This window comes from Gekko japonicus, unplaced genomic scaffold (assembly GCF_001447785.1).
Source record: "Gekko japonicus isolate JY-2015 unplaced genomic scaffold, Gekko_japonicus_V1.1 scaffold209, whole genome shotgun sequence".
Lineage (NCBI taxonomy): Eukaryota > Metazoa > Chordata > Lepidosauria > Squamata > Gekkonidae > Gekko > Gekko japonicus.
This window is the reverse complement of record NW_015172009.1, coordinates 421689-447691: the sequence shown is the minus strand read 5'-3', so window position 1 is coordinate 447691 and position 26003 is coordinate 421689. Positions and strand designations below refer to the sequence as shown.

The 26003-nt window shown below is 44.0% G+C and overlaps 1 protein-coding gene across 1 annotated transcript; it reads right to left on the bottom strand.

Moving 5' to 3' along the window:
• Window positions 1-5670: 5670 nt before the first annotated feature.
• ZBTB14 (zinc finger and BTB domain containing 14) lies at window positions 5671-8932 on the bottom strand. Its single transcript, XM_015420223.1, has 2 exons — window positions 8880-8932; window positions 5671-7378 (listed from the first exon to the last, which is right to left on the bottom strand). The coding sequence occupies exons 1-2, from the start codon at window positions 8880-8882 to the stop codon at window positions 6035-6037; spliced, it is 1347 nt and encodes a 448-aa protein (XP_015275709.1). The 5' UTR covers window positions 8883-8932; the 3' UTR covers window positions 5671-6034.
• Window positions 8933-26003: the final 17071 nt, after the last annotated feature.

Genomic DNA, 26003 nt, shown 5'->3' with positions numbered 1-26003 from the left:
ACTGCCACTACCACCACCGCTCCATTATACAGCGATACTGCCGGAGGGCTGGGTAACATCTAGCTGTGGCCCTGGCCCTCCCTTCTGCTATGCAAGATGCTGGGAGTTTTATTCGTGCTCCGATGGACTTGAATTTTAACTGGTTTATCGATATGGAATTTTAACTGTTTTATATATTGTATGCACTTTGTGCCTGTGTAAGCCGGCCTGAGCCCGTTCGCGGGGAGAGCGGGGTATAAATATAATTAAATAAATAAATAAATAAATAATTTTTTATCATTCCTCTCAGTCTCAGAACCCAGTGTGGACAGAGAGACTGGGCGCATCGGAGCTGAGCGTGGAACCACAGATGCAGGCCTCTTTGGCTGTGAGGCATTGGAGCTGCTGGGCCTGTCGGAACTGAGTGTACGGATGGGGGAATGGAATGGGGCTCGGGAACAGGAAGTGAAGGGTCTGGCCAGGCAGAGAATGGGGCCTTCATCAGATCCAATTTCTGACCCAATTTGGATGGTTTCGGGGAGGTGAGACCCTTCTCCCAGAGTGCCACCTTAAGTTGAAAAACTCTGTCGAGGCATGCCTCTGGGGTAAACCCCTGGCAGATTTTACAGGAGGTCACGTTATTGGACTCTCCTATACACATCACTTACAAGTTGTGCTTGTTGCGTTGGGTCATTTTTGTTGCACAGGGTCATTTTGTTGCACATTTGGTGCATTTTTAAAACAGAGCTTTGGATGCCACTGACAACTCCAAGGGGAGACATCGGCCAATCAATGAAATAGAAAGAGGGGTAGCCACCTCACCACCACGAAGAACATGTCACTTGATGATCCCAACAGAGTTAAAAAGCCAAGACCCACTGAGAGAAAAGGAAAGGCTTCCAGCTGGAAAAAATGAGCAGGAAGCACAGAACAATTGCTAGAAGAACCTATCTAACACAGTGGCAGAAAAGGAACAGAGGGCAAGGGGGGGCACCCCTCCTCAGATCACATGATGGCTTGGGCGCAAAAATGCCATTGTGTTGGCTCTGAGAGGGAGGGGCTCCCCCTTTGATTGCTGTAAGCTAGGAAAAAACACCTATCGAAGGCAGGTCTGTGTATGCGCAGTCCCAATGTGGGACTGTACTGAAGACAGAAGATGAATTATTGGTATTGTAAGCAATACTCTACTTGTGGTCTTTTGGACTCAATCCCATAAATGGAGGAAAATATATAGTTCCAAAAGATATGAGACAGCCTTCAGTCAGAAGTTAATAGGGCACTTTAGAGTTTATTCACACATTTCAACATCCATGTGGCAGACATGAGGACTGTCAACAGATGTGGTTATGGAGTTTTGTGCTGGGAACACAATTCCCAACTCTTCAGGCATCCAATTCATGTCAGGAGCACAGTGCACAAGAAGAACAGGCTTAAGCCTTCCCCATGTGCCATTTCTCCTGTCTGAAATGGCCATGGTACCATTTCAGGTCAAGAAAATATTCCTTGTGGGGGAGGGAGGGTTAAGTCCACTTTTCCTGCAGACCGTCATCCCAATATGAGTTGGGCTCTTAACTATGCTCGGGAATTGAATTTCCAGCACAAAACTCTAGGGATTGCATCTCAAGCAAAGTCCCCATGTGTCAGTCACTTACTGAACTGGCACTTAGATTACTTGTGTCTATCTAAACCAGGGGTGTCAAAGTCATTTGTTATGAGGGCCAGATCTGACATAAACAAAACCTTGTTGGGCTGGACCATGTGTGTCATAAAAAGTAATGCCAGGTAGCAGAGATATAAACTTTATAAGGGACACAAACACAATAAATTTTTTTTTTTACTTAAAATAAAAACATGCTTAAAACATTAGCACTCTTGCAATACTTTATTTAGCAGTGTCTGATAACTGACACCTCTTGCTCTGAATTACTGCACCAAAATGTCTGTGCTGTAGCAATCCTGAGTATGCTGTTCAAATGTGTATCTGTAAGCTGCAAACCTACTTTTGATTTACTGACATTCATTACAGAAATCTGATGCTCAGAGTTCTGAGCCTAAGACCGTGAGGAAAACATTAAATGACTGGGCATTGCGAGCTTTTGCACATAAACTGCTTTGTGTGCTCGTCAATAACATGAGAAGGTACCATGACACAGACTGAGGGCTATGTCTACAAAACTATAGTCTTCCTCAGTGGTCAATATCAGCCTACTATCTGGGAAGTCTAAGTTCAAAATCCCCAAAGGAAATGTGCTGGGTGAACTTGGTCTGGACACACACTCTCAGTCTAATCCACCTCGCTGGCTTGTTGTTATTCCTCATTTAAATAGTTCACATTGCTTTCCTACTGAGAAAGATTAGATCATGAGGGCATGAATACAGTGAAAAGGGGGAGGGAGCCTAGTTGCACTTAGGAAAGCCACGGCATAATGAGCCTGACAAAACACACACACTGCAGTGAGGCACGCAAAAGCTCATATCTTGGATAAAACTTGGTTAGTCTTAAAGGTGCTTTGTATTTCCCCCCTGCGATTGAGGCAGCCAAGCAAAGCAAGCTCTCCCTCCTTCCCTCCCTCTGGGGAGGAGCCTCAGCCAATGGAGGGGAGGAAAGACATGCCTTTGTTTCCTGTGTGATTGAGGCAGCCTGGCCAGGAAGCAAGCTCTGGCTCCTTCCCTCTCTCCCCCTGGGAGGGGGAGGGGAGGAGCCTTAGCCACTGCAGGGAAGCTTGCCTATCTTTCCTGAGTGATTAAGAAAATCTGGCAAAGCAAGCAGCAGCAGCAGAAGTGGAGGAAGAAGCAGGAGATAGTGTGGGCCTGATAGAAGCCCTCCAGGGGCCTGATCCGGCCCCCAGACCACATGTTTGACACCCCAGATCTAAACTGTCTAACTGAAGATGAAACCAATGTATCAAAATATAACAAATACTTTGTAAAAATATACAGACAAAGTTTATGTATTCTAAAATAGTCATGTTTTATTTACAAGACAGTTTTCAAACTGTTGCCATTTTAAATATAACTATGATCCACAATGACACTGTAACAAAGATCAATAGTTAGATGATTTTTATTCTAACAGTTAAAAATGTTAATCTTAATTTCTATTTAGAAATGCAAGAGTTGATTTGCCACACAATATTTTATAAATACATGTTCTAGAAACTTATTCTAACCTGATGTTAATACAACACATTTTGTCTGACACTATTTTAAATGTACTCTTGATAATAGTATGTAAACCCACTAGTCTTACATGTATTGAGAAAATTATTTAGAGTGTAACTGACTTATCAGCTTTTTTTAAACACACGAAACAGATATTCCATTCTACAGTTCATTACAAATGAAATTATGATAACTGAAATCTTTCACAGCCTGATGTCTTACGTTTGCATTTTAAATATCACTTTTATTAAGGCAGGGAAGTGCCATAGTTTGAAACTACCATACAAATTTTCAGTTCCTTTTTTCAGAAAATGTCCAAGACGGAAAATGTCTACCAGTTCTTTTAAAGGTTCCCTCACTGGATCTCTTTTCTGGACAGCAGCCCTAAAAAAAATATGAATGTTGCTCAAATCTAGTGATTTTGTGAAGTAATGATTTCATAACTGTTCCTCTTAAGGTTGGGCATTAAGTTGCAATCCTAAGCATACTTACTAATACATTTGCCCAGTTGAACTTGATGGGGCTGACTTCCAAGCAGACATGCTCCTGACTAGAATATAAATCTCAAAATGCTGAATAGTGCAACTAGTTGTGATGTAGTTTACAACAATACAATATCTAATTTTTTTAGTAGGAAATATAACAAGCACAACAGTACTGTAATTCTAACTTCTGTCAATCAAAACAGAATACTGTTATAATATACCCCTTTCTATCATGCAGCCTTTACAAATTGTATCCTATTCTTCTGAAGCCTCTAAAGTCATGAAAAAGCTTCTGAACTAGAATTATCTCAGAGGTGGTAAATTTATGGCCATACTGCTTCAAAATGTAGTTGGTGACTCACACAGCTGTTTTCCTTGTTTTTTAAAAAATACACATGCAAGTTTGAAAAAGGCAGCTTTCCCTGACTTGCTAGTTTGTCATCTGTATTTTTTAAAGGAAGAGTATTCAATCATATGGGTGATCACTCACATTCTGAAATGGTATGACCCAGCCATAAATTTACAAGCTTTTTAAACTGTCATAGTGAACCCACTATATAGCTTGATCCTCTGAAGTGACTACTACAGGGCTACCAATTGTCCAGCCATTCAGGATCAGATTTGTGAAGAGGAAGTAAAGATTTATTGCAGCTCACTGTTGTATGAACCTCACTTCCTTGAGCTGCTTTTAATTTTAAAAAATGGCTGAAAAGTCCAGAGTTATATTAGATCTTCACCTACTTCTTTGCCCATGCCCACTGCTTTTCTACTTGTTAGCTTCTAGAATAACTAAAATATGTTGGTGTGATATTGGATCCAGATGTGCGATACCCATGAAGACCTGAGGGCCCCAATGGCTAGGCGGGCTTCTCAAACAGTTCCCACACATGCAGCTAGTGAATATCTTCTTTTATCATATGAACACTGGTGCAGTAGCGGTTCGCCCTTCTTTCCACTTTCTTATGATTGGGCTTCCAATCAGAAAACAATTAACCTCTCAAATGTAGTAAAACAAAACCAAGCCAATCAGCTAGCAATTCATGCTTTGAGGCCTGGGTAGGAACAGTAATCATATAGAGCACCAAAAAATGGACCTTAGAAAAGAAATGGTTTGCAGGAAACTGTCCCAATGCCACTAAACACTATAAAACCACTGAGAAGACTGGACATTCCTCACTCTTGCATGGCACTGAGTACAAACACTAAATTTGGGTTACATTATAATGCTTCTTCCTTATGCAATGAAGTATGTTCTGGAATGGAACACACAGGAACTTGAAGGTCCTGTGGAAAGTATCATATTGGCAGTGTGCAAGACTGTATACCACTTCCTCAAATACACAAAAAACTACTGTAAGATCTGTTACTGATCAATCCTGTGCATGTTTGCTCCAAAGCAAGTTCCACTAAGCACAGTGGGGTTTATTCCCAAGTAAGTGTGCATAGGATTGCCATCTTAAAGTATATGGTGAAGGCAAAACAGACACATCAGGATATTCCAACTTACCAGGCAGAGTAGGGAAAGAAAAAGCAGTTTTCCCATTCTTCAGTTGTACTCACCTATATTAACTTGCAAAACTAACGGGTTGGATCTAGAGTTTCCATTCTGCTAAGGGTGGAGCCTTCCTCCAATGCAAGGAGCTTTCAGACCCAACCCAATCACAGCAGTTTAAGATGGAATTAGACAACTATTAAGATGTATTAGATGAAATGCTTAAAATAGTATTTTAAAAATTTTGAACAAATTCCTGTACTCATTCTTTTTCTTAAAAAAAAAATCAGTGTAGTAGACATAATTTTAGATGTTCAGTAGTCAGTAACAGCACAACCTGCAAATCAATGAAACCAAAGGACTTGGAATTAAACTGATTTTGTCCTACTTGTATAGGAACTTACTTCTACTGATTTCCATGAAGTCTGATGAGACCCGGACAAAATAGTTTCTCCCCTCTTTCACCCAGCATCCCACCATTTTTCATTCAAACAGAATGAATTCTGAAGGAATTTAACTGATTAACTAGATTACATATTTAGGATTGTGATGTTAAAGGAACTGAAGTCAACGGGACAAAAATAGTTTAAATCCATATACTTTGGCATAATTTCACTGTGCATTGGAGTGTAAAGCTGTTCATTCCACATGCATAGAGTTTTATTCCAATGGGACTACGCATGCAGTGAAAAAACAGAATTTTAATACAGGAGTAAACTACTGCCAAGAGGCTGACTCCAATTTTTATTTATAGTAGATTAACCATCTAAACTAAGACTGTTCCCCATTTGAAGTCACTGATAGAGTGGTCTTTGCTGCAAACTATTTTTGTTAATACTTAAATCCCTTTAAAAATATTTTTTCTCAGTGGTGATTTATCAGATCAAACATTTCCCAATATATAGTTATTTTGCCTTTAATTACAAGCTATAGTTTCAAGTTGCTGTTCTGCTTCAGCAGCCATAGCTGCTGCCTGTAACTGTTCTGTTTCACTTTGGAGAGCACTTGTTGTAGTTACCTGTTTCCTTTCACTGTGCATATTGTTCTCATGTCTTTTTAAATCAGATGCTTTGGCAAATGCTTTCGTACAAGAGCTGCAGACAAAAGGCTTTTCTCCTCTGTGTCTTCGTTCATGGTCTTTCAGATGGGATTTGTGCTTGAATGCTTTGTCACACATGTGGCACGCAAACGGCCTTTCGTTACTGTGAACTCTTTCATGCTTCTTTAGATCTGGAGCACGGATAAAAGACTTTCCACATACTTCACAGCTATAAGGCTTGTAACCTGTGTGGATCTTCAGGTGTTCTTTCAAGTGGGCTTGAGTAGTAAAGCCTTTAGTGCACATTTCACAAACAAAAGGTCTATCAGCAGTATGAAGCTTTTCATGTTTTCTCAATCGTGCTTCATCTGAAAATGTCTTACCACATGCCTGACATGCAATCTGCTCCCTGTGACCATAAAGCAAATATTCAAATTTCATGTCACCAGTCGCTGTTGTCCATGCCGGTGTCTGCTCATCCTTTACTTCACTTATGCCATCATTAAATGCTAGCGCTTGAGGAGTCTGAGATCCTAATTCTTTTGTTTCAGCAGTCTCTATGGACTCTACTTCCTGACCATAGCAATTTACCTTTCGAACCTCTTCACTCCCCAATTCTTTCAAAATTGCTTCCTGAACCCTTAAAGTGGCAGTTGGGGATTTCCCATCTTCTTGACTCGGAGGTGTCCCTTCCATTGTCATATCTGATGGGCTATCATCATGATCTCCAATTTCTTCCACTTCATCATCTTGGTTATCATTAGACTCACCAATTGATCGATTTATTTTAAGACAATACTTATTTTTTGACTGTGAGTTATCTTCTGGACTGGAAACATCACGTTTTTGAGAACAGAGTTTATCCAAAAATCTGATACCAAGAATTTGACCAGATGACATCATTAAGTTTACGTCTTCTTTCTTAACAGAAATCTTGGCTGTGTACATATAATTTAGAACTTCTTCAAATATATCAGAGCGAAGGAAATCAATCTCTATCACTGATGAGCTATCAACTTCCAGTTTTTTGAAAAGTTTTTTAAAATAGGTACTGCAAGCAGCAAGCACACACCTATGGGCTCTGAATTTAACGTCTTCTACAACAATAGCTATGTCACAAAATTCTCCTTCCAATCGTTGTTCATTTAATGTTTTCAGGAACACAGTTTTGTGATCGTCGTCATTATATTTAATGGTTTCAGACATACTGATGAAAAACTCCTATAGAAAAATGATTAAAACGTTGTTTTACAAGTCAATATGAAAGTCAAGATATTGTGAAAAATATCAGTCAATTCAAATTCTATAAGATTAATGATGGTTTTAAAGCCATTAATAAATGCAAAAAACCCCACAGATAACTCTGACCTACTATTACTGTTTTAACTTCTTTCATTAAGAAAATTAGCATTGGAACTGTGAAACTGAGTAATGTAAGGTTGAAGTATATTACCAAAGAGTTGCCATTATTCGGTTTAGGCTTAGTATGGCCAAGAATGGACAAAGACTGTGTCCTGACAGGATGCTTCACAACCTCGAGGAGCATAACATTCTTCCCTGACAAGCTGTGCTTGGGAGTGAGGGAAGGAGCAACAAAATACTTGGTTTGGAGGTAAAGGACCAAAGAAGGTGTGGGCTGGAGCAAGGAGAAGGTAAGGAAGAGATAAAGTGTGTATGGGGGAGGATGGACATGAGTAAGGAGAACAGTGGGAAAATCTGTGAATGAAAGATATAAAATTCACAGCGAGTCAAGCACTCAGAGAAAATTGGTATGAAATGTTTTATCGCAGGTATATTACCCCAAAAGACATCGAGAAGATGGATAAAAATGATAAAGGATTGTGATGGAAATGTAAGGAGATAGTTGGTACTTTTTACCATATGTGGTAATACCAAATGTGGTCTTGCAAAAAACAAAACAAAACAACCCTAGCAAATTTTTGAAAGAAATACATATTGAAATTAAAAAAAAAATTGAATCTAAAATTTGCTATGTTACCAGGAACTATGTTATTAGGAATTTTACCAGTGAGCGCCAATAGAACAATGCATGATTTGCTTAGATGCATGTTAACTCCAGCAAGAGTAGGATTTGCAGCAAAGTGGAAGACTGAGGGTTGTCCAGCTCTTGAGAATTGGGTAGACAAAATGCAAGAATATGCAGTTACGGCAAAACTGACAAATTATATTAATCAGAGATGAAAAAATGAATTTGAAAACAATTGGCAAGCTTTTTATGCTTACTATAATTAATCTTTGTAGTTATATATTTGAATGGTTTATTTTATAAATGACAACTTTTATATGAAATATTAAGAACATTATCATTTGCATAGTTTTTATTACCACAAACTGTTATGTTAGAATTATATACAAAGTTGATGAGATTTACCTGTTTTATTTATAATTGATAAGATAGGATGAAAATGAAAACATAATTATGAGAAAATAGTAGAATATTTTGAGTAGGTTGTTACTGTGGTTTACTAAACTACCATGTTATGTATCTTTTTTATATACTTTTAAATCAATGATTGTCTTTAGTATCCATTAAAAATTGCCTGTATTGTGTTTTCATAATTTTATTTTCTTCCCTTTTTCTCTTATGTCCTTTCTTTCTTCTGTATTCCTATTAAAAAAAAAGACTCTCCTTTCCCAATATGGCCATAATCAATCTGTGAAACTTCACATGCAGTTACTTGGTGAATAAAAAAGACCGTACCATGAACAAAGAAGTCTCTTCTCTTATTAACTGAGCAAAATTTTGACAGCAGATTAACCCTTATTGGTGGCACCTTGAACCTGAAAGAAAAAAGATGGGGATTCTTTAAAGGCATATTATCACGTTCTTTAGATTATGTATTTAAAATGATTTAGAAACTACCAGAAACCATTCTCAAAGTGATAAAAATAGATCACATATTAAGCACAAGCAGCCTCCCCACCAAATTGTACAAAACATCAAGTATTCTCATTTGCACAGTTATTCACTATGCATTATTTAAGTTATTTATTAAGTTATTTATTAAGTTATTAAGCATTATTGACTATACAATCTTAATCCATCAAAGATGGAAATTCTGTGGCTGGGTAGGGGGGATTCAGGGGTGGGGTGATATTTCCCAGCTCTTGACTGTGCACCTTTAACACCAGTGCTGACCACCAAGAGCTTGGGTGTGATTCTGGACACCTTTATCAATGGAGGCACAGATCACAAATGTTGCGAGATCCAATTATGCCAGATCAGGCAACTGGCTCCCTTCCTGTCCTGCCCTGACCTAGCTAGAGTAATCCATGCAACGGTCACCTCCAGACTAGACTACTGTAACTCGCTCTACATAGGGCTACCCTTACAACTGACCTGGAAATTACAGCTGGTCCAGAATAGCGGCCCGGGTCCTTACAGGGGCCCCTTTGACAGCACATATCCAACTGGTGCTTCACCAGCTGCATTCCAGGTTGAGTACTGGGTCAGGTTCAAGGTTTTGGTATTAACTTTCAAGGCCTTAAAAAGCTTGGGACCAATGTACCTAGAGCACCGCTTCTCCCGGTATACCCCTCAGAGAGTGGACCAGAACCTTCTGGTGATCCCTGGCCCGAAAGAGATCCTTTTTGGCCCTGGCACCAGCGTGGTGGAACTCTCTGCCTAGTGACATTCATGCTCTGTGGGACTTCGTCCAGTTCCGCAGGGCCTGTAAGACAGAGATGTTCCGCCAGGCCTATGATTGAGGACAGCAACATTTTTTCATTGAGCCTGGTCTCCTTTACTCCTCCCTCCCCTCCAGGAGAAAAGGTATAAATTGGTTTCCGATGCCATCTGAACTAGCGATTGTATTGTATTATTTTAGTTGTTTAATTGTTTTAACCAAATTTATTATTGACTAGCATTTCATGTGCCTTGTTTAGTCATGCCGGCCACATGACCATGGAAACGTCTTCGAACGGCGCTGGCTCTTCGGCTTGGAAACTGAGATGAGCACTGCCCCCTAGAGTCGGATTCGACTAGCAAGGGAAACCTTTACCTTTAGTACATGTATTTACTAAATGCTGGGCACTGCCCTGAGCCTTTCAGGGGAGGGCTGTCTAAAATCAAATAAATAAAATCTTTACACAGATGTCTACATTGAAATCAATAAGATATTTCCAAGGGTCAAATCCGCAAACATGTGTGCATGGAGGGCAAGCAACATAATAGGCCACATAGCTCTGCCTCCAGCTACCTCTATGCATGGCTGCTAACACAGCTCTGGGTGCATTGTTACTGTTCAGCCACTCACTTCCAGGGGAGGTCCTCTCATGACTTACCTTTGAGTATCAGCCATGTGACCTTTGTTAGTAGTCAGGATGTATCTCAAAAGAACCAAGTAATATATTTTGATACACAAGATGGTTCAGATGCTAGATAACCTTTTGAATCAGCAAAGTACAATATCCACTTGCCATACAAATAGTTGTAAAAAAGGAGAGGGACTGAACTATTGCATGGTGAAATTACAAAGGGATATAGGTATTCTTTTAGTTTTCTTCAACGTAGTTCTAAGGAAATGGATATTTTTTGAAGAAGGTAGGCCCAGGTGTGTGTGTCTGGGGTAACCCAAAGCATTATTTTCCTTTTCACTTCAGCTTTCCAGATACATGTTAGTAACACAAGTTAGTCCAGTGCTGGACTTGAACTTCTAAGAGATCCACTTCCTGACTTGCCCAAACCAATGAAGCCATTAATCAGACAACTGACAAACACTTAGATAGATGTACGAATGTGGACATTAAACAGAAGCTAATATCTTGTTTTCTTATATTGTTTGGCTGTCTTAGCTTGACTTAAAGAAATGTAAGATATCTTTTTAATAACTAAATAAAACAAAGATGTGCAAAATTGAGATGTACCACCAAATGTGTCACACTTATTTATTTATTTATTTATTTATCGTACTTATACCCCGCCCTCCCCAGTGGGCTCAGGGCGGCTTACAGAGGCAAGAACAACTTGCCGTGGTAAAACAATATATACATAACAATTTAAAACATATGCTACATATTAAAATCTAATAACAAAGTGCTCAGTGCCATTCATAATCTAAAGATGGCAGATCGAATGTCCAAAGTCCCATGAAGACAGCAGAAGGATTCTTCCATAGTAGGTGTTTAATCGGGACCTCAGGGCGGTGGTGGAATAGTAGGGGCGGCGGCTCCTACTCAAAAGCCTGGCGGAAGAGCTCCGTCTTGCAGGCCCTGCGGAACTGCATAAGATCCCGCAGGGCCCTGATCTCCTCCGGGAGCTCATTCCACCAGGTAGGAGCCGCCACCGAAAAAGCCCTGGTCCTTGTGGCGGCTAGTTTGACATCCTTAGGGCCCGGGATGACTAATAAATTTTGGGCCCCTGACCGTAGTGCTCTTGGGGGAACATACGGGGAGAGGCGGTCCTTCAGGTAGGTTGGACCCTGGCCATGTAGGGCTTTATAGGTAACGACCAGCACTTTGAAGCGAATCCGGTACGCTATTGGCAACCAGTGCAGTGCTTTCAGCGCAGGCCGCACATGGTCCCTTCTGGAGAGACCCATTAACAGCCTGGCCGCAGCATTCTGCACCAGTTGCAGCCTCCGGATTTGCGACAGAGGCAGCCCCATGTAGAGAGCGTTGCAGTAGTCTAACCTTGAGGTGACCGTCGCGTGGATCACTGTGGCCAGGTCATCACGGTCAAGGTAGGGGACCAACTGCCGTGCCCGCCTAAGATGGAAGAAGGCGGACTTGACAGTGGCTGCCACCTGGGCCTCCATCATTAGAGTGGAGTCCAGGAGCACCCCCAAACTCCGAACCCCAGACGCTGGCACCAAAGGTACCCCATCGAAGGTCGGGAGAGGGAGCCCCAACCCCGCTCCACCCAGCATCAGATAGAGCTGGGTGTCATCTGCATACTGATGACACCCAAGCCCATAACTCCGGGCAATCTGGGCAAGGGGGCGCATATAGATATTGAATAGCATCGGGGACAAGACTGCTCCCTGTGGCACCCCACACTCAAGGGGATACCTACGGGAGCACCGCCCCCCGAGAACCACCCTTTGTCCCCAACCTTGCAGGAAAGAGGCAAACCATTGAAGGGCAAGCCCCTGAATCCCCACATCGGCGAGGCGGTGGGTCAGCAACTGGTGGTCGACCGTGTCGAACGCAGCCGACAGGTCTAACAACACCAGTGCCGCCACACCACCTCGATCCAGATGCCTTCGGAGATCGTCAGTCAGGGCGACCAAAGCCGTCTCAGTCCCGTGGCCCGGGCGGAAACCAGACTGGAAGGGATCTAAGACTGAAGCATCCTCCAGAAAGCCCTGTAACTGTAGCGCCACCGCCCTCTCTATAAGTTTGCCCAAATAGGGCAAATTGGACACCGGCCGATAGTTCGCCAATTCGGCTGGGTCCAGAGATGGGTTTTTTAGGAGGGGGCGGACCATCGCGTCCTTGAGCGCATTCGGGAACCGTCCCTTCGAGAGGGACGTGTTGATAATATCCCGCAATGCGCCTCGTAACCCCTCGGGACCGCTTTAATGAGCCACAAGGGGCACGGATCAAGGTCACATGTCGTTGGGCGCACAGAGACGAGCAATCTGTCCACTTCGTCCAGACTGAGCTGATTAAAACACTCTAAACCCGCTACCGAGGACGTGCAAGGGGCCTCAAGTTCGCTCACTGTCTCAATTGTGGCGGGCAGGGCGCGGCGAAGCTCCATTGTTGAGTTTAGGCAAAATGGGCAACAGAAGGCCTGAAGTAGATATTTGGGCAGATATAATCTGAAACACAAAAAGGATAATATTGTAAAGCACCCGATGTTTAGATATTTTAAGAGTGCTCTTGAATTCCTTAGTAACATTCCTGTTAATAGTCAGTTCCCTTGGATAAAAATAAAAGGGTTTTCATTGTCCTGTTAAACAAGACAATAACAAATAAGATAGACCTGTTTGATTTTAAAGGAAAGACAACTGGTGTAAACATGTACTTATAAAAATTGAACTTTATATATAGTGGAAAATAAAGAAAATTATATTCTCCAATACAATAAAACATTCTTAAAAAAGAATATCCTGACCTGGATAGCCCAGGCTAGCCTGATTTTGTCAGATCTAGAAGCTAAGCAGGGTCAGCCCTGGTTAGTATTTGGATGGGAGACTACCAAGGCAGTCCAGGGCTGCTATGCAGAGCCAAGCAATGGCAAACCACCTGTTAGTCTCTTGCCTTCAAAATCCTACAGGGTTGCCACAAATCAGCTGTGACTTGCCAGCTCTGGTTTGGAAAATTCCTGGAGATTTTGGGATGAAGCCAGAGGAGGGGCCTCCAAAGAGAGTCCACCCTCCAAAACAACCATTTTCTCCAGGATAACTAATCTGCTGCCCGGAGATGAGCTGTAATTACAAATGTCCAGGCCACACCTGGAGGTTGGCAATCCAACACACAAAGAATATTACAGAATTCGCTTTTCACTAGTCATGGCACTTTCCAGCTTCATAATGTGATCCTGTGTAGGTTCTATTGAAATCAGTAAGCCTCACTTCCAAGTAAATGTGGTTAAGATTATGATGTAGCATGCTGACCATCAAAGAAACAATCCAACAAAACAAAAAATATATAAACTTTAATTTTAAAGGGTGTAGGAAAATAACCAATAAAATTTACTCATTTTTTAAAGGGAAAGCGGAAATCAGTACGTCTAGAATGATTATTCCAGCAGGGTGGCCATGTCGCAGAAAAAACAAAACGGGGTTCTGCGGCACATAAAAAACTAACATTATTTTATTCCAGCATAAATTTTAATGGAGTAGGGCCTAGCTAAACATGAGGGATTTCGTAGACGAACGTTTATGTTGGAATTAAATTGCGTTACTCTGCAAAGCACCGCGAAGCGCTGTTCTGGTTTATCAATCCCCTTTGCTCCGCACTGAACCGAAGGCGAGTTCCCCCCGCCCCCCGCCAGCAAAAGTGTGCACCCTGTACGTGCACGTAAGCCAGCGAGCGAGCGTCGACGCCGAACCCGCGCGAGTAACCATCAGACGTGCACTGTGGGTACTCGGCTTGGTGCATGCGTGCTAGTGCCCGTGCAGGGCCCTTCTTCGCCTGCGCCCCGCCAAGACGGGACTGCAGCTGAGCCGGGGAGGGAATGCGCACAAACTCGCGCAGGCGCGCGGCTCCCGTCACCCCTCCTCCGAGAAGGCGCCGCCGAGCAGTGCCGGGGTGCGCGCGGGAGCGGGGGGAAAGCGGCGGCTGCCGCGGTTTCGAGCCCCTCCCCGCCTCCAGCCTCGCAGTGAGGAGCTCCCGTCGCCGAGCTCGCTCACGCTTTCCCTGTCCGAGCGGCTGAAGAGCGGAGGGGGCTGCGGCACTGAAGAACGGCAAACAGTTTCCCCTGGAGGGAGCGGCTGGCCCATTGCCGCGCTCCTCTGCGGGGCCGCGCCACAAGATCAGGTGGCGGCGGCGGCGGCGGCAGCGCCACGCAACCTCGCTTCCTCTCACACCTGCCCGAGCAGCGCGGGGCAGCCCGGCGGGCCCGAGACGTGCGGCGCGCGCAGAGCGGAATGGGAAGGGAGCGGCGCGCGGCGGAGCCTCCCCATCGCGCCTCCCTCTTCTCTGCCTCTTCCCCTCCCCCACCGCCTCGGCTCCGGGTTTCGCCGCAGCCTATCGTCGAGCGCGCGCACAGATTCCCTCCCCCCTCCGGCTTACCTTGCTGGCGCCACGGTTCACGCGAGGAGGGAGACAGAGCGTATGCGCGTGTGTGTGTGTGGGGGGACCCGTAGTTGGCTCCGAGCAAGCAATTTGGGGAAATTGGGGGGGGAGGGGGATTTAGGGGGAACTGGTGCGCGTCTTTCTCTCTCTGACCGTTACGGCCGCTTCCTGCACGAGCATAGAGTGCGCGCGAGAGGAGCAGGAAGGGCGCGCGCCGGAGGCGGGAACGTGCATGCGCGATACGAGTGGGGCGCGCCCCCCGCAGGGAGAGGGCGGGCACTGGAAAGAAGGGGGGGTCTCCGGGGGGGGGGGGGGAGGAGGCCTGTTGGCGTTCCCTCGGTTTCCTGAGCGAGTCCGCGCTCGGGGCAGGCCCGTTGGCCGAGCGGGGGCTCGCGCTTCATCGCTGTGGATGGGGTACGCGTGGCCGCGCGGGGCTGAGGGCCTCGGTTTTGTCAGTGAGACCTTAGTGTGCGTTCTTCTCACGGAGCTGGTCCAGTGGCTGCTTTAATGTAGAGCAATCATTACTTTTTGTTTGTTTGCTGGTGTATTTCGGGGGAAACCGTGTCTGTGTTTGCGCGCGCGCTAGCTAGCTAGTACGTCAGTGTACACCACCGGGACGCTGAAAGGCAATAGGGAAAAGGATGGCCGAGGGGGAAGCCGAAAACCCAGCTGTGTATTCTGTTGGTGAGCGCCCTGATTTCATACTGGCGCTGGCTGGGTCTGTTCTGTTCTCTCCCCCCCCCCCGACCTTTTTTTCTCTGGCGCGCACCCGCAGGAGCCCTCGCGCCGCTTCGAGGGTTTGGACGGTTAGGGACAGAGCCTCGAGATCTGAGCTGGGGAGAAGGAAGCGCCTCAAACCGAATGGACAACCAAAAAGGATGCAGGGGAGAAAAGGCGAAGGGGGACCTAAGGAGGATTTCTGAGTGTAGAGAGCGAATCCACCGCAAAATACAGTCTACGCAGAAGACGTTCATCTTGTCTTTACAGAAGAGCTCAAGACAGTTTACAATTTGAACAGTATTTGTTGGTGTTACTTTGGTTCACTATTTTTATTACCTAAAAATGACAAACTTTGACACATGTACAGCTTGCAAATAGGCCAGGAATTGATCAACATCTAAATGCCTTTAAAGGGCTGTCTTTTGACAGCTAGTGAAAAGGACGCTCTTAGTGTTTGTAGAAGTTAGTTGACCATGACTTTAGTACAATGTGCCATGGGAATGGAGGGTACAGCCAGAGGAGGAGACTAATTGGTGCACAAATGGAGAAGTGGTCCCTCAAATATATTGGTCTCAAAACATGAATAACTTTTAAGTAAATTTTGAAGTAAGCCTGAAAACAAAACTAGTGCATTTCTTTCAAGATTGCCATAGGATCATAGTGACTCAAGTAAAAAGATGAACTGCAGCATTTATATGCTAGCAGAAGTCTTCAAGGAGGTTACACAGGGATAGGCAGATCAACATAGCCAGATTGGCAGTGTCTAGAAGGAATGATAATTTACAAACTTTTTGTAAATTGAAGACAGCACACACCTAGCAACTCCAGCGTTTAATGAGAACTTTCAAGCTCTTCAGATATTCCAAAAAATACAATTTAATCCAAAATTGGCAGATAGTCCCTTTACAAAACATAGACTTTTGGATTAAGTTTCAGATTGTTTCCCCTCATTCACCTAACTGCTTCATCCAACTACTGATTGAAAGCAAAGACAACTGCCTTTTGGGGCTTAGTTAACAGAATATATAGTTGGGTGTTATTAGCATATTGATAAACCCAATTCCAAAATTCCAGCTGATCTGTGTAGTGTTCAGTACTATCAGTGATACTTTAAAATAGTTTAAATATACGTAATGTATGTTTGCCTTATGACAATGTTTCTAACCTTCAGTCTGTTTTAAAGGTATAATCTACATGATGCTGTTGAACTCATTGTAGTGTGCATTTGGTATACGGTTATAAGTACTTGCAATGGAATTCCCCGATTATACAGATTATAATTAGAAAAAGCGCAGAAAGAAGCAGGCTAATCCCATTTGTTAAAAATGTATGTGTTGAGTTGGTGAATTGGTGAGTCAAATAGTGGTCAAGCATTACTGTACTCAATCTTCAAAAAACAGAATTGAGTACATAGATATGGGGGAAATTGGGCGAAGCTGCGGGGCAAAATACGGCCGTGCAGCACATGGTGTGAAATTGACACGTACGATCAGGGCAAAGGGAAAAGCGAGCACGGAGCAGCAGCTTGTGGGAAATCGGTCGCAGTTTCGCCTGGACTAGGCTTACAAAAATGCAAAAAAAGTATCAAACATGCTATGTCAAGTGATGCAGATAGGCTGATGCAGAAAACCGAATTACAAAAAAATGAATGAAACAGTGTTGTAAGAGCATGATAGAACTCACAACAAATCAATAGTATATAGCAGTGCCCAAACTGCGACCCAAAACCCACTTATTTATCGCAAGGGTGCCAACACGGCAATTTAACCTGAATACTGAGGTTTTACTTTAGAAAAAACAACTCATACACTAACTTAAGATGACCCAAACAAAGTAAGGAAAGCAAGCCCAAATGCTTTCATTTACTTAAAATTATTTGGCAGAGAATTCCACACTTTAATGACAGTCTGGACCTGGCTGGGGCGATGGCACGTGTGCCCACAGAGAGCTCTGAGTGCCACCTTTGGCACCCATGCCATAGGTTCGCCACCAGTGGTATATAGTGTGCATTGTGGCATAGACTACAGTCCTGTTCTCTATGAGCTTTATAAAAATGTCCTTCCAAGCAACTGTTTTACATAGTTCACAGAATTAAAGAAGTGTGAGAGCTTCCTTCCAGTTACTGAAACCTGCAACTGTAAATTCAACTTTCTTTTCTCTGTAAATCACTAACTCAAGGATTCTAATGGTGCCAACCCACAAATGGGAGAGATCAGCAACTGCCCATACACACATATTTTCTGTTGTAGTTCCCATTTGTGGAATGGCCTTTCTGAGAAAGTCAGGGAAGTTTCCACACTTTTGTCATTCTGCCAACTAAGTAAAACAGAATGGTTCAAGAGGGCTTTTTAATAAAGGTGATAGGGCTATAGGATAATGGAATGGTTCAGGAAGGAGCTTCTATTTAATGAACAGGACTGTGAACTGTATCATGTTATATTTACTGGCCTGGCATGATGTGGTTCATGGGGTCGCAAAGAGTCGGACACGACTGCGACTGAACAACAACAACAACAACATATTATGTACTATCTGTTTCCTGTATATACTATCCTGCTCTTACTGAGTGCTTTCTACCTTTTTAATATTTTCTGCATTGTTTGACATACCACATGTAATTATTTTGTTCTTTTTCAAATTGCTATAATTCTACTCTTATTGCATTATTAGATACCTCATGTGAATTATTGTATTGATTTACACTGTGTAATCCATTTTGAGTCTCAGTGAGAAAGAATTCTGCTGGACTATTGTGAAACATTGTCCTGTTCGCTCTTATTCTTTTTTCTGAGTCTGCTACAACATCTTTTTAATCCTTCCATTCCTTAATGAATGCTTTACTCCAACATGATTTCACTCCCCCCACCCCTGCGGGCTTTTAAAAATCAGGACTCTTCAGCCCTGCTGACCGCTAATTCTGTTCTAGCCAATTGCATAGAGAATTCACCCTTGGATGATTTATGACAAGATTCACACTTTTTACCTCAACTCCTTCCTTTCTTTTACATAGAAGATTTACACCTGAAAGATGTGTTACAGATTTCACACAAACCCCTGGTGCTGATTGGAGGGGCATGAGAAATGATTGATGGGGCACCTCCCCCTTTTTGCACACTGTGGCTATGGACCTGTTCCATTAGCTCTCATTGGTCACTCCTAGGGAGAGGTGGAACCTAACTTCTTTCCATTGATGTTTGATATTTCATTTAGATAAACTAGTAGGATTTTGATCCATTTTTAGTGCAGATGTCAATCTCAGATCCACAGTCTGAGATTTTACCAATCTAAGAGAGCCACAGTTTAAGATTTTAATAAAATTAGAATTGATTCACAACTAAATGCAATAGCTTCTATCTAAAGAACAGATCATGTGACTGAAACCAGTCCTGAGCATGGCTGCTTTTCTTGGGGATAGGGCTGCCAACCTCCAGGTGTGGCCTCGAGTTCTCTTGGAATTATACATCTCCATACCACAAAGATCAGTTCCCTTGGGAAAAAATGGTAACTTTGGAGGGTAGGTAGATTTTATGTCATCCTTGATGAGCACCCTCCCCAGGCGCCATACCCACTCTACTTGAGTATCATATGTAGCAATGTAGGCCCTTTGCTTAATTATTGACCGAGTTCAGACAGGCAATTTGAAGCGCTAGGGAGTCGTGGCAAAGAAGACCCGGAAGAGATTGGGAACGGCTTGTTTGCGGTATTCCCGTTCACACTGCAGCGAATGAAGTGGGAGGATACCGTGGAGGAAGCACAAGGGAGTGTTAGTACTGTCGTCCTGCCCCTGGCGGGCTGTTAAAAAAAGGGGGGGGAAGCCAGTGTACAATGCAAGAACCAAAAGAAAGAACTCCACTTGGCAAAAAATAACTTACAAGCAAATAAGCAAGTATATAATGATCAAATAAGCATAACAGCAAGTATAAAGTAAATCAAATAAGCATAACAAGTATGATATAAATCAAAAGGCCAAAGTGCAATGATAATAGGTGCTGGCAAACAGCCAGCACCTATTATCAACGACTGTGGGTTGTTCCCACCTTAGCAGCACTTGCGTTCACATGTCAGGGAACCGGAATCAACCCACTCTACACACGGTTTGCTACCACTTTCACCTGGTACTTTTTAAACTCGGGAGGGAAGCGGCACAAGACGGCTTGAGTATGGCTGGGAGATGCCTGACAGATGTGCCTGTGTGAAATCACCCCTTTAATCCGCTACTGAAATTCTCCTGAAACATTTGGCTACCGGGCCAAACTGCTAGTCTGAACTCTACCATTGTATGTGGAAAAGTGGTCTGGCTCGATAATGCAGCAATATTTTTAATAGCTCAATAGTGGCTGCGGTCACACGGAGCATTAGCCACGCTACAGAGATGGAAGATAGGCTGATTTTCCGGGAGCGATCACATCGCAACATTTGAGAAGCGTAGAGCTCCCGTGGCGAACCCGGGGCTTCCCGTCGAAGATGCGTAGTTAAAAACTAGTACCTCCGAGGTACTAGTTTCTGGAAACTGCGGGGCAAGGGCTGGCGTCTGATCGCGTTTCCGGTGGTGGCATCCGGCGCCAACCCATGTCCCTTCGCAAACAGGGTCCCCCCCAAGTCTCCACAAGATGCGCACAAGCACCCAACGGCACATGCGCACAAAGAGGAAAGCGAAAGTGCTGTTTTCGGCTTTAAAAATAAATAAATGACTCAGTTTGTCACGGCAGCGGCGCCTAGCCATTGCTGGTGTGATTGCGCCGTGCCGCTTCTTTGCCGCGCTGCAGGAACGTCGTGTGATCGCCACCCTTGTTTACCCGCCGGCGCAGAGGGATGGCCCCGTGGTGTGCCGCCGGCGCGTCTGATCGCATAATCGCAGATTAAACTGCGCCGGGGCAATTAGCCACACCTCCCCCCCCCCCGAGATATCCGGCCTGTGTGACTGGGGCCAGTGAATTGAGAATTAGATTGTCATGTATGGCATAGTATTAGTTGATCTGTTTGCTGGAGGGCCAACTGTAGGCCTGCCAGCCTCCAGGTGAAGCTTGGAGATTTCCCAGAATTACAAGTGTTTTGCTCACCCAGCAACCATCAGGAGTTGGCTCTTTTCCTGTGTAGCTCCAGCCATTTGGAGCGTCATTCAGCATGCCTAATCTCTGATGTCCTCTAAAACTTATCCTTTTCAAAGGATCTTTAATTTTGGTTAACCTTATAGGATAACTTGTATGGATTTTGGTGGTGGCAATATATTTTGGGAGAAGCAATGTTTGTGGTGGTCTAGTTTGTGAATTGTTTCTGTATTTTATATGTTATTGTAGACTCTTTGCTCTCATACACACATTATGTGAAAACTACCATCTGGCCGTGAAATGTAATCTACAAGGGCATCTGTCCCATAAGGTCCTGGTCAGGAGAGGAGTAAAAAAGGATGTATCCTTGCCCCCTTATTATTCAATTTTTACATCAACTCCATGATGCAGACTTCCACCCACCAAATATGGCGAACAGGTCACTACTATATGTACACTGAAGTAGGGTTGAGAAGAACCCTCCAGGCATATTGTAAAGAAGAGCACCTAACAATCAACTTCTCCCAAACAAAAATACTTGTATTCGCCAAAAGGTCTGTAAAGCACCTTGCTGTGTGTAGGTTGAGGGAGATGTCCTACCTTTGATTCATTTGGCAATCAAGTGCATTATCCTCACCCCCCCATGACAAGACCATGTTTGTGCTTCATCGCCGTTTCATCTTTTCCACCTCACATGGTCCTCTTTTTCCCAATGGAGGTGGTGGTGGGGGAACCTGTGCTTTCACCCCATGCTGGTGCGTTTGTTGTCATGGCTGCCTGCAGATTCCATTCAGTAATCAGCTCAGCTGTGAAAAATTACAGCAGACCCTCACCAGATCCAAACCTGCCAGTTGTGAGAGCAGACCTGAGCCCATTCCTGGTTCAGGAACTGAGTCCTGACATTTTTTCTTCCCATGGCCCCCAGAGTAAGAGAGAGAACTGGCACTCTTGGGTGCGCTGTTGTCGCTGGTATGAAAAATTTGTGCCTGACCTCAGTAGATTCAGAGTGTGGCAATTTGGGTTTGGAGCACAACCTAAGGCAGCTGAGGGGTCACCTTCCTCCTTATATCATTAACACACAGTGCTGGATTTGGGGGGTTCTTAGTTTAAAGGGTATACCTAGGGCTACGCATATTCTGACTAAAATAAACTAAAACTCTGCCAAGGAAAGCTGGATTCTATGACTTTCCATTATGCAAATCAAACAAATTTCTGCACTATGGTATTTTCATAATTTACCCTAGTAATCTCCAAAGCCCCTCAAACCTCTCAAAGTCTTCCTCAAACCGCCCTTCCAGTTTCTGAGATTTCAGCAGGCATTAAAATGCAGACCACAAGATCGACCTAAAATGTTCAATTATTTAGGCATTGTCTTTCGTTCAATTTCATTGTCTTCCACTCAGTTATTTAGGCATCTGGTTCATGATCTACTCTACTCTCTCAAGTAATGGAATCTGCCCAAAGATTGGCCTTAGCAATGTTAAGATTTTTCCATATGAAAGGGGGATCTCACATTCCATATGTACTGAAAGTCTTTCAGGGTAAAGTGGTGCCTCAGCTTATGTATGGATCACAGGCTTGCCGATATAATGACCATCTCAAATTGGAAGCTATTCAGTTTAAATTTTTAAGATCTCTATTTGGAGAACCTCAATGTGTACCCAATGCTATGCTTAGACTAGAGGCAGGTCTGGTAACATTAGAATCACAGGTTTTGTTGCAAGTTATACACTTCTGGCTGACCCCCCCCATTACCTTCTTTAATCCTTGTTGACAGTTTTCAATCAAGGTGCTTGGGAGCAATAGAGGACAAACTCCAACTCCCAGGTTTCTCCAGCACAGCTGTTTTGCATTTGGGCTATCAAGGAGCTAAAACACTAATTAAACAGAGACTATGGGACATTTCGCTCCAATTGGACAGATTTCAAGCTCATCTCATTCTGGCAGTGGGGAATTACAACCAATTTTGTTTCGTCTTCATACCTGTATACGTTGGAATCCCCCAAACATCGTAGTGCTTTTACCCTTGTCTGACTAAATGTCCTTCTATCTGCCCTTCTTGGGAGATACGCTCATATCCCGTATGGGAAACATCTCTGTCCGTGTTATTCTGGTATGGTAGAAATAATTGAGCATGCCCTCTTATACTGTTGGTTTTATCAGAACATCCAGAATGTATACATTACTCCACGAGTGCAGAATTATCCTGGCAGATCTAATCAGTTTTATATTCTAACTAGCAGCCAAGTCCATTGTAAAAACAATACAATGAGCTCTAGACTAGGCTGTGGGTGGGTGTCCGCCTGGGAAGGCCGGCCGGCTCCCTCTTCCCTCCGTTCCGCCATGGGGCAGGGGGTGCAGGCAGCTTGGGGTGTGGGGAGACGGGGAGGACAATGCCTGAGGTTCCTGCCCTCCTTTGGCTCCCCCCTCCAAATATCCAGGAGTTTCCTCACCTGGATTTGGCAAGCCTACACCCCTGCCCCCCCCCATGGCCATGAGGGACCTGGCAACCTACTGACAGTGCTGGCAACAATTGTGCTGAGAGCCAGTGTGGCGCTGGGGAGGTTGAAGCAGTGGAGTGGGACGTTGACATTCGAATCTCCACTGCGCTGGTAGCTTGCTGGGCGATATTGGGGCAGTCAGATACTCTCAGCCTAACTAGGCTTGCAGGGTTGTGAGGATAAAAGGGAGGCGAGGAGAATGTGGCAGGCCGCTTTGGGCCCCCAGTGGCAGAAAGGCGGGATACCAATCAAGCAAAAAAATTAAAAAGTGCAGTGAGGGGCAGGTGGTGTGACCGGTGGCTTTGTGGTGCACAGCAGCAGCGGAAGAAGAACCTGGGATGGGGGAGACCACCACGAACAGCCCCGCTTGGTGCCACAACCCTTCCTAACTCTACCCCGAGGAGGAGGAGGAGGGTTTGCACAGTGGGGAGCCCCGCGGGGGTGAAGCAGCAGCGGGCTCGGGCTCTGAATGGCCTTGATGTGTGCGGAGAGGTTGGCCGGGTGGCCACTACCTGCTGGGCTTGGCCTTCTCCCATGCAGAAATTGGCGGGGGGGCTGCGGAGTGTGCCCGACTGCCCCTTTTGAAGAGGCTCAGCCCGGCCTTTTGGGTGGGATTCGGAGGCTGCCGAGCAACCCCAGGAGAGCTGGAACCGGCCCCCCTGCTGCCGCCGCCGCCGTCCAACCCCTCTGCAGGCCGGGGTCCCCCTTCTCGGCTTCAGGGGCAGTAGCAGGGCTGCTCCAGAGGAGCTCAGCTGGGGTCGGGCGCTGGAGGTGCAAGCGGTGGAAAGTCGAAGCCCCCTCCTTGCTAGCTGACTGGAGGAAGGGGTGAGCAGGTTGTCTTGGGGGCCGGCTTTGCTGGGACTGTTCCAGAATTGCCTTGGTTTTAAAAGGGGGTGGGGAAAGAAAAAGGAGGGCTGCTTTCCCCACCCTTGAAAAAACCCACATAAGGCTCTTTCCAGAGTTCCTGCCTTCGGTGCAGCTCCCTGGCCCTCTTCGCCTGCTTTGTGAGCTTTGGGGAGGGGAAGCAACTGTCTTCTCAGGGAATCTGTGGGCGGGACTTAGGGAACACAGCCAGTGGATAGGGACAGCTTCTGATTGGCAGTGCAGGTACCCAGCTGATTTTGGCACACATAGAACTTTACCACCCCAAAACAGGATTATTATATAGGAGAGCTCTTTCTTGGTGATCGTTGTAATGAAATCGCTTTTAAAGTAGCTAGATTTTGTGCCCTGGCACATTTAATTAGGCATTTTATGTTTAGCATACCTTTACATGACATGTATTTAATGTGTATGTCTGTTGATGATTTTGGTTGGTTCCTGGTCTTGAATCGTAATAAACATTGATTGAATTATATGTTATTGTTTCAGTTATTATTTATATAACATTTCTTTTACTGTTAGCTACCTTGAGCCCTTTAGCAATAGGTGGGTTACAAATGATTAATTATTAATAGATAGTGAGGACTTGTTTCAAATATGCTGAAACCAAGGATGCAAGATTTTTAAAACAGCAGCCTGAATTTATAGGTTTAGTTTATCTGATCTTAAAATGGCAAAGCTGCTTATAATGGAAATGTATATGTCATTGATTTCTGTACAATCATAACAAATGTTTACAAATTAAGTAAAGCTGGCTTTAACCATCGAATAACTAAGTTTGTAAAATAATCTATGGATCTGGAAAACCTCTTTGTCCTCAATTAGTTTGTGGGTTCTTGCAGATAGACATATTTCAATTTTACTATACGCAGATGATGCTGTCCTGCTTTCTAGGACCCCTAAGGGACTTAAGAGAGCTCTGTGTGCTCTTTGGCAATACTGCAGTCAGAACTGCTTAGAGATAAATTACACAAAGACTAAAATAATGGCTTTTGCCAACAAGCCTAGGGTGTTTAACTGGGTCATTGACTCTCGTCCCATTGAGCAAGTTCGCTGCTATAGATATCTTGGAGTTATATTTCAGTCGTCTGGTCATATGAAAGGCCATGTTGATTACCTGTCAGCCAATGCGAAGAAAAGTGCTGGAGCTATTCAGAAGTTCTTTTGGTCCAAAGGAGGTCGCAACTTAGAAGCTGCCATTAAGTTATTTACTATAAAAGTTTTACCCCAATTATTATATGGAGCTCCTTTGTCCCTCCTGGCAAATTTGACCTTACTTGAAAGAACGCAATCGAAATATTTAAGAGCTATTTTTCAAGTTCCACCAAGTGTTTCAAACGCTGCAATCCGCTTAGAGGCTGGCCTGGTCACGGTGGAGGCAAGATTGTGGATTGCTGCATTTCATTATTGGTTAAAACTGATTTTCTTATCCACTGGCCTTTCCCATACTATGATGCAAGACAACTTTGTTCCTTTATGGCGGAAACAGATAGAAGATAAACTGGTTTGTTATGGTTTTTCAAAACAATTTATTCTGTCCTTGGGACATGAGCAGGCTAGATCAGTTCTAAAACAAAGAATACTAGATGTTGAACGACAGATGGACGTGAGTAGGATTAGGAGCCCTGTATTTGATGTAAGTACACTTAATAAGATAACTTTGAGATCTTATATCAAATATTTAGATATTTGCAACCACAGAAGAATTTTTACCCTATTAAGATACAACGCCTTACCCTCAGCCATAATGGAGGCAAGATATACTAGAACACAGAGGAAAAGTTGTATATGTGGGTTGGGAGCTGACGAAACATTGGAACATGTAATTTTTGATTGTATTATATATCAAAACATTAGGGAAGTTTTGATCAAGCCTATAGTTAATTCCTTTCCAGGTCGTAATAGAAGCATACTTTTGTCAACTATGCTGGCAGGGGATAACCAAAAGCTGACTAGGATGGTTGCCAAATTTGGTTGGTTGGCATACCA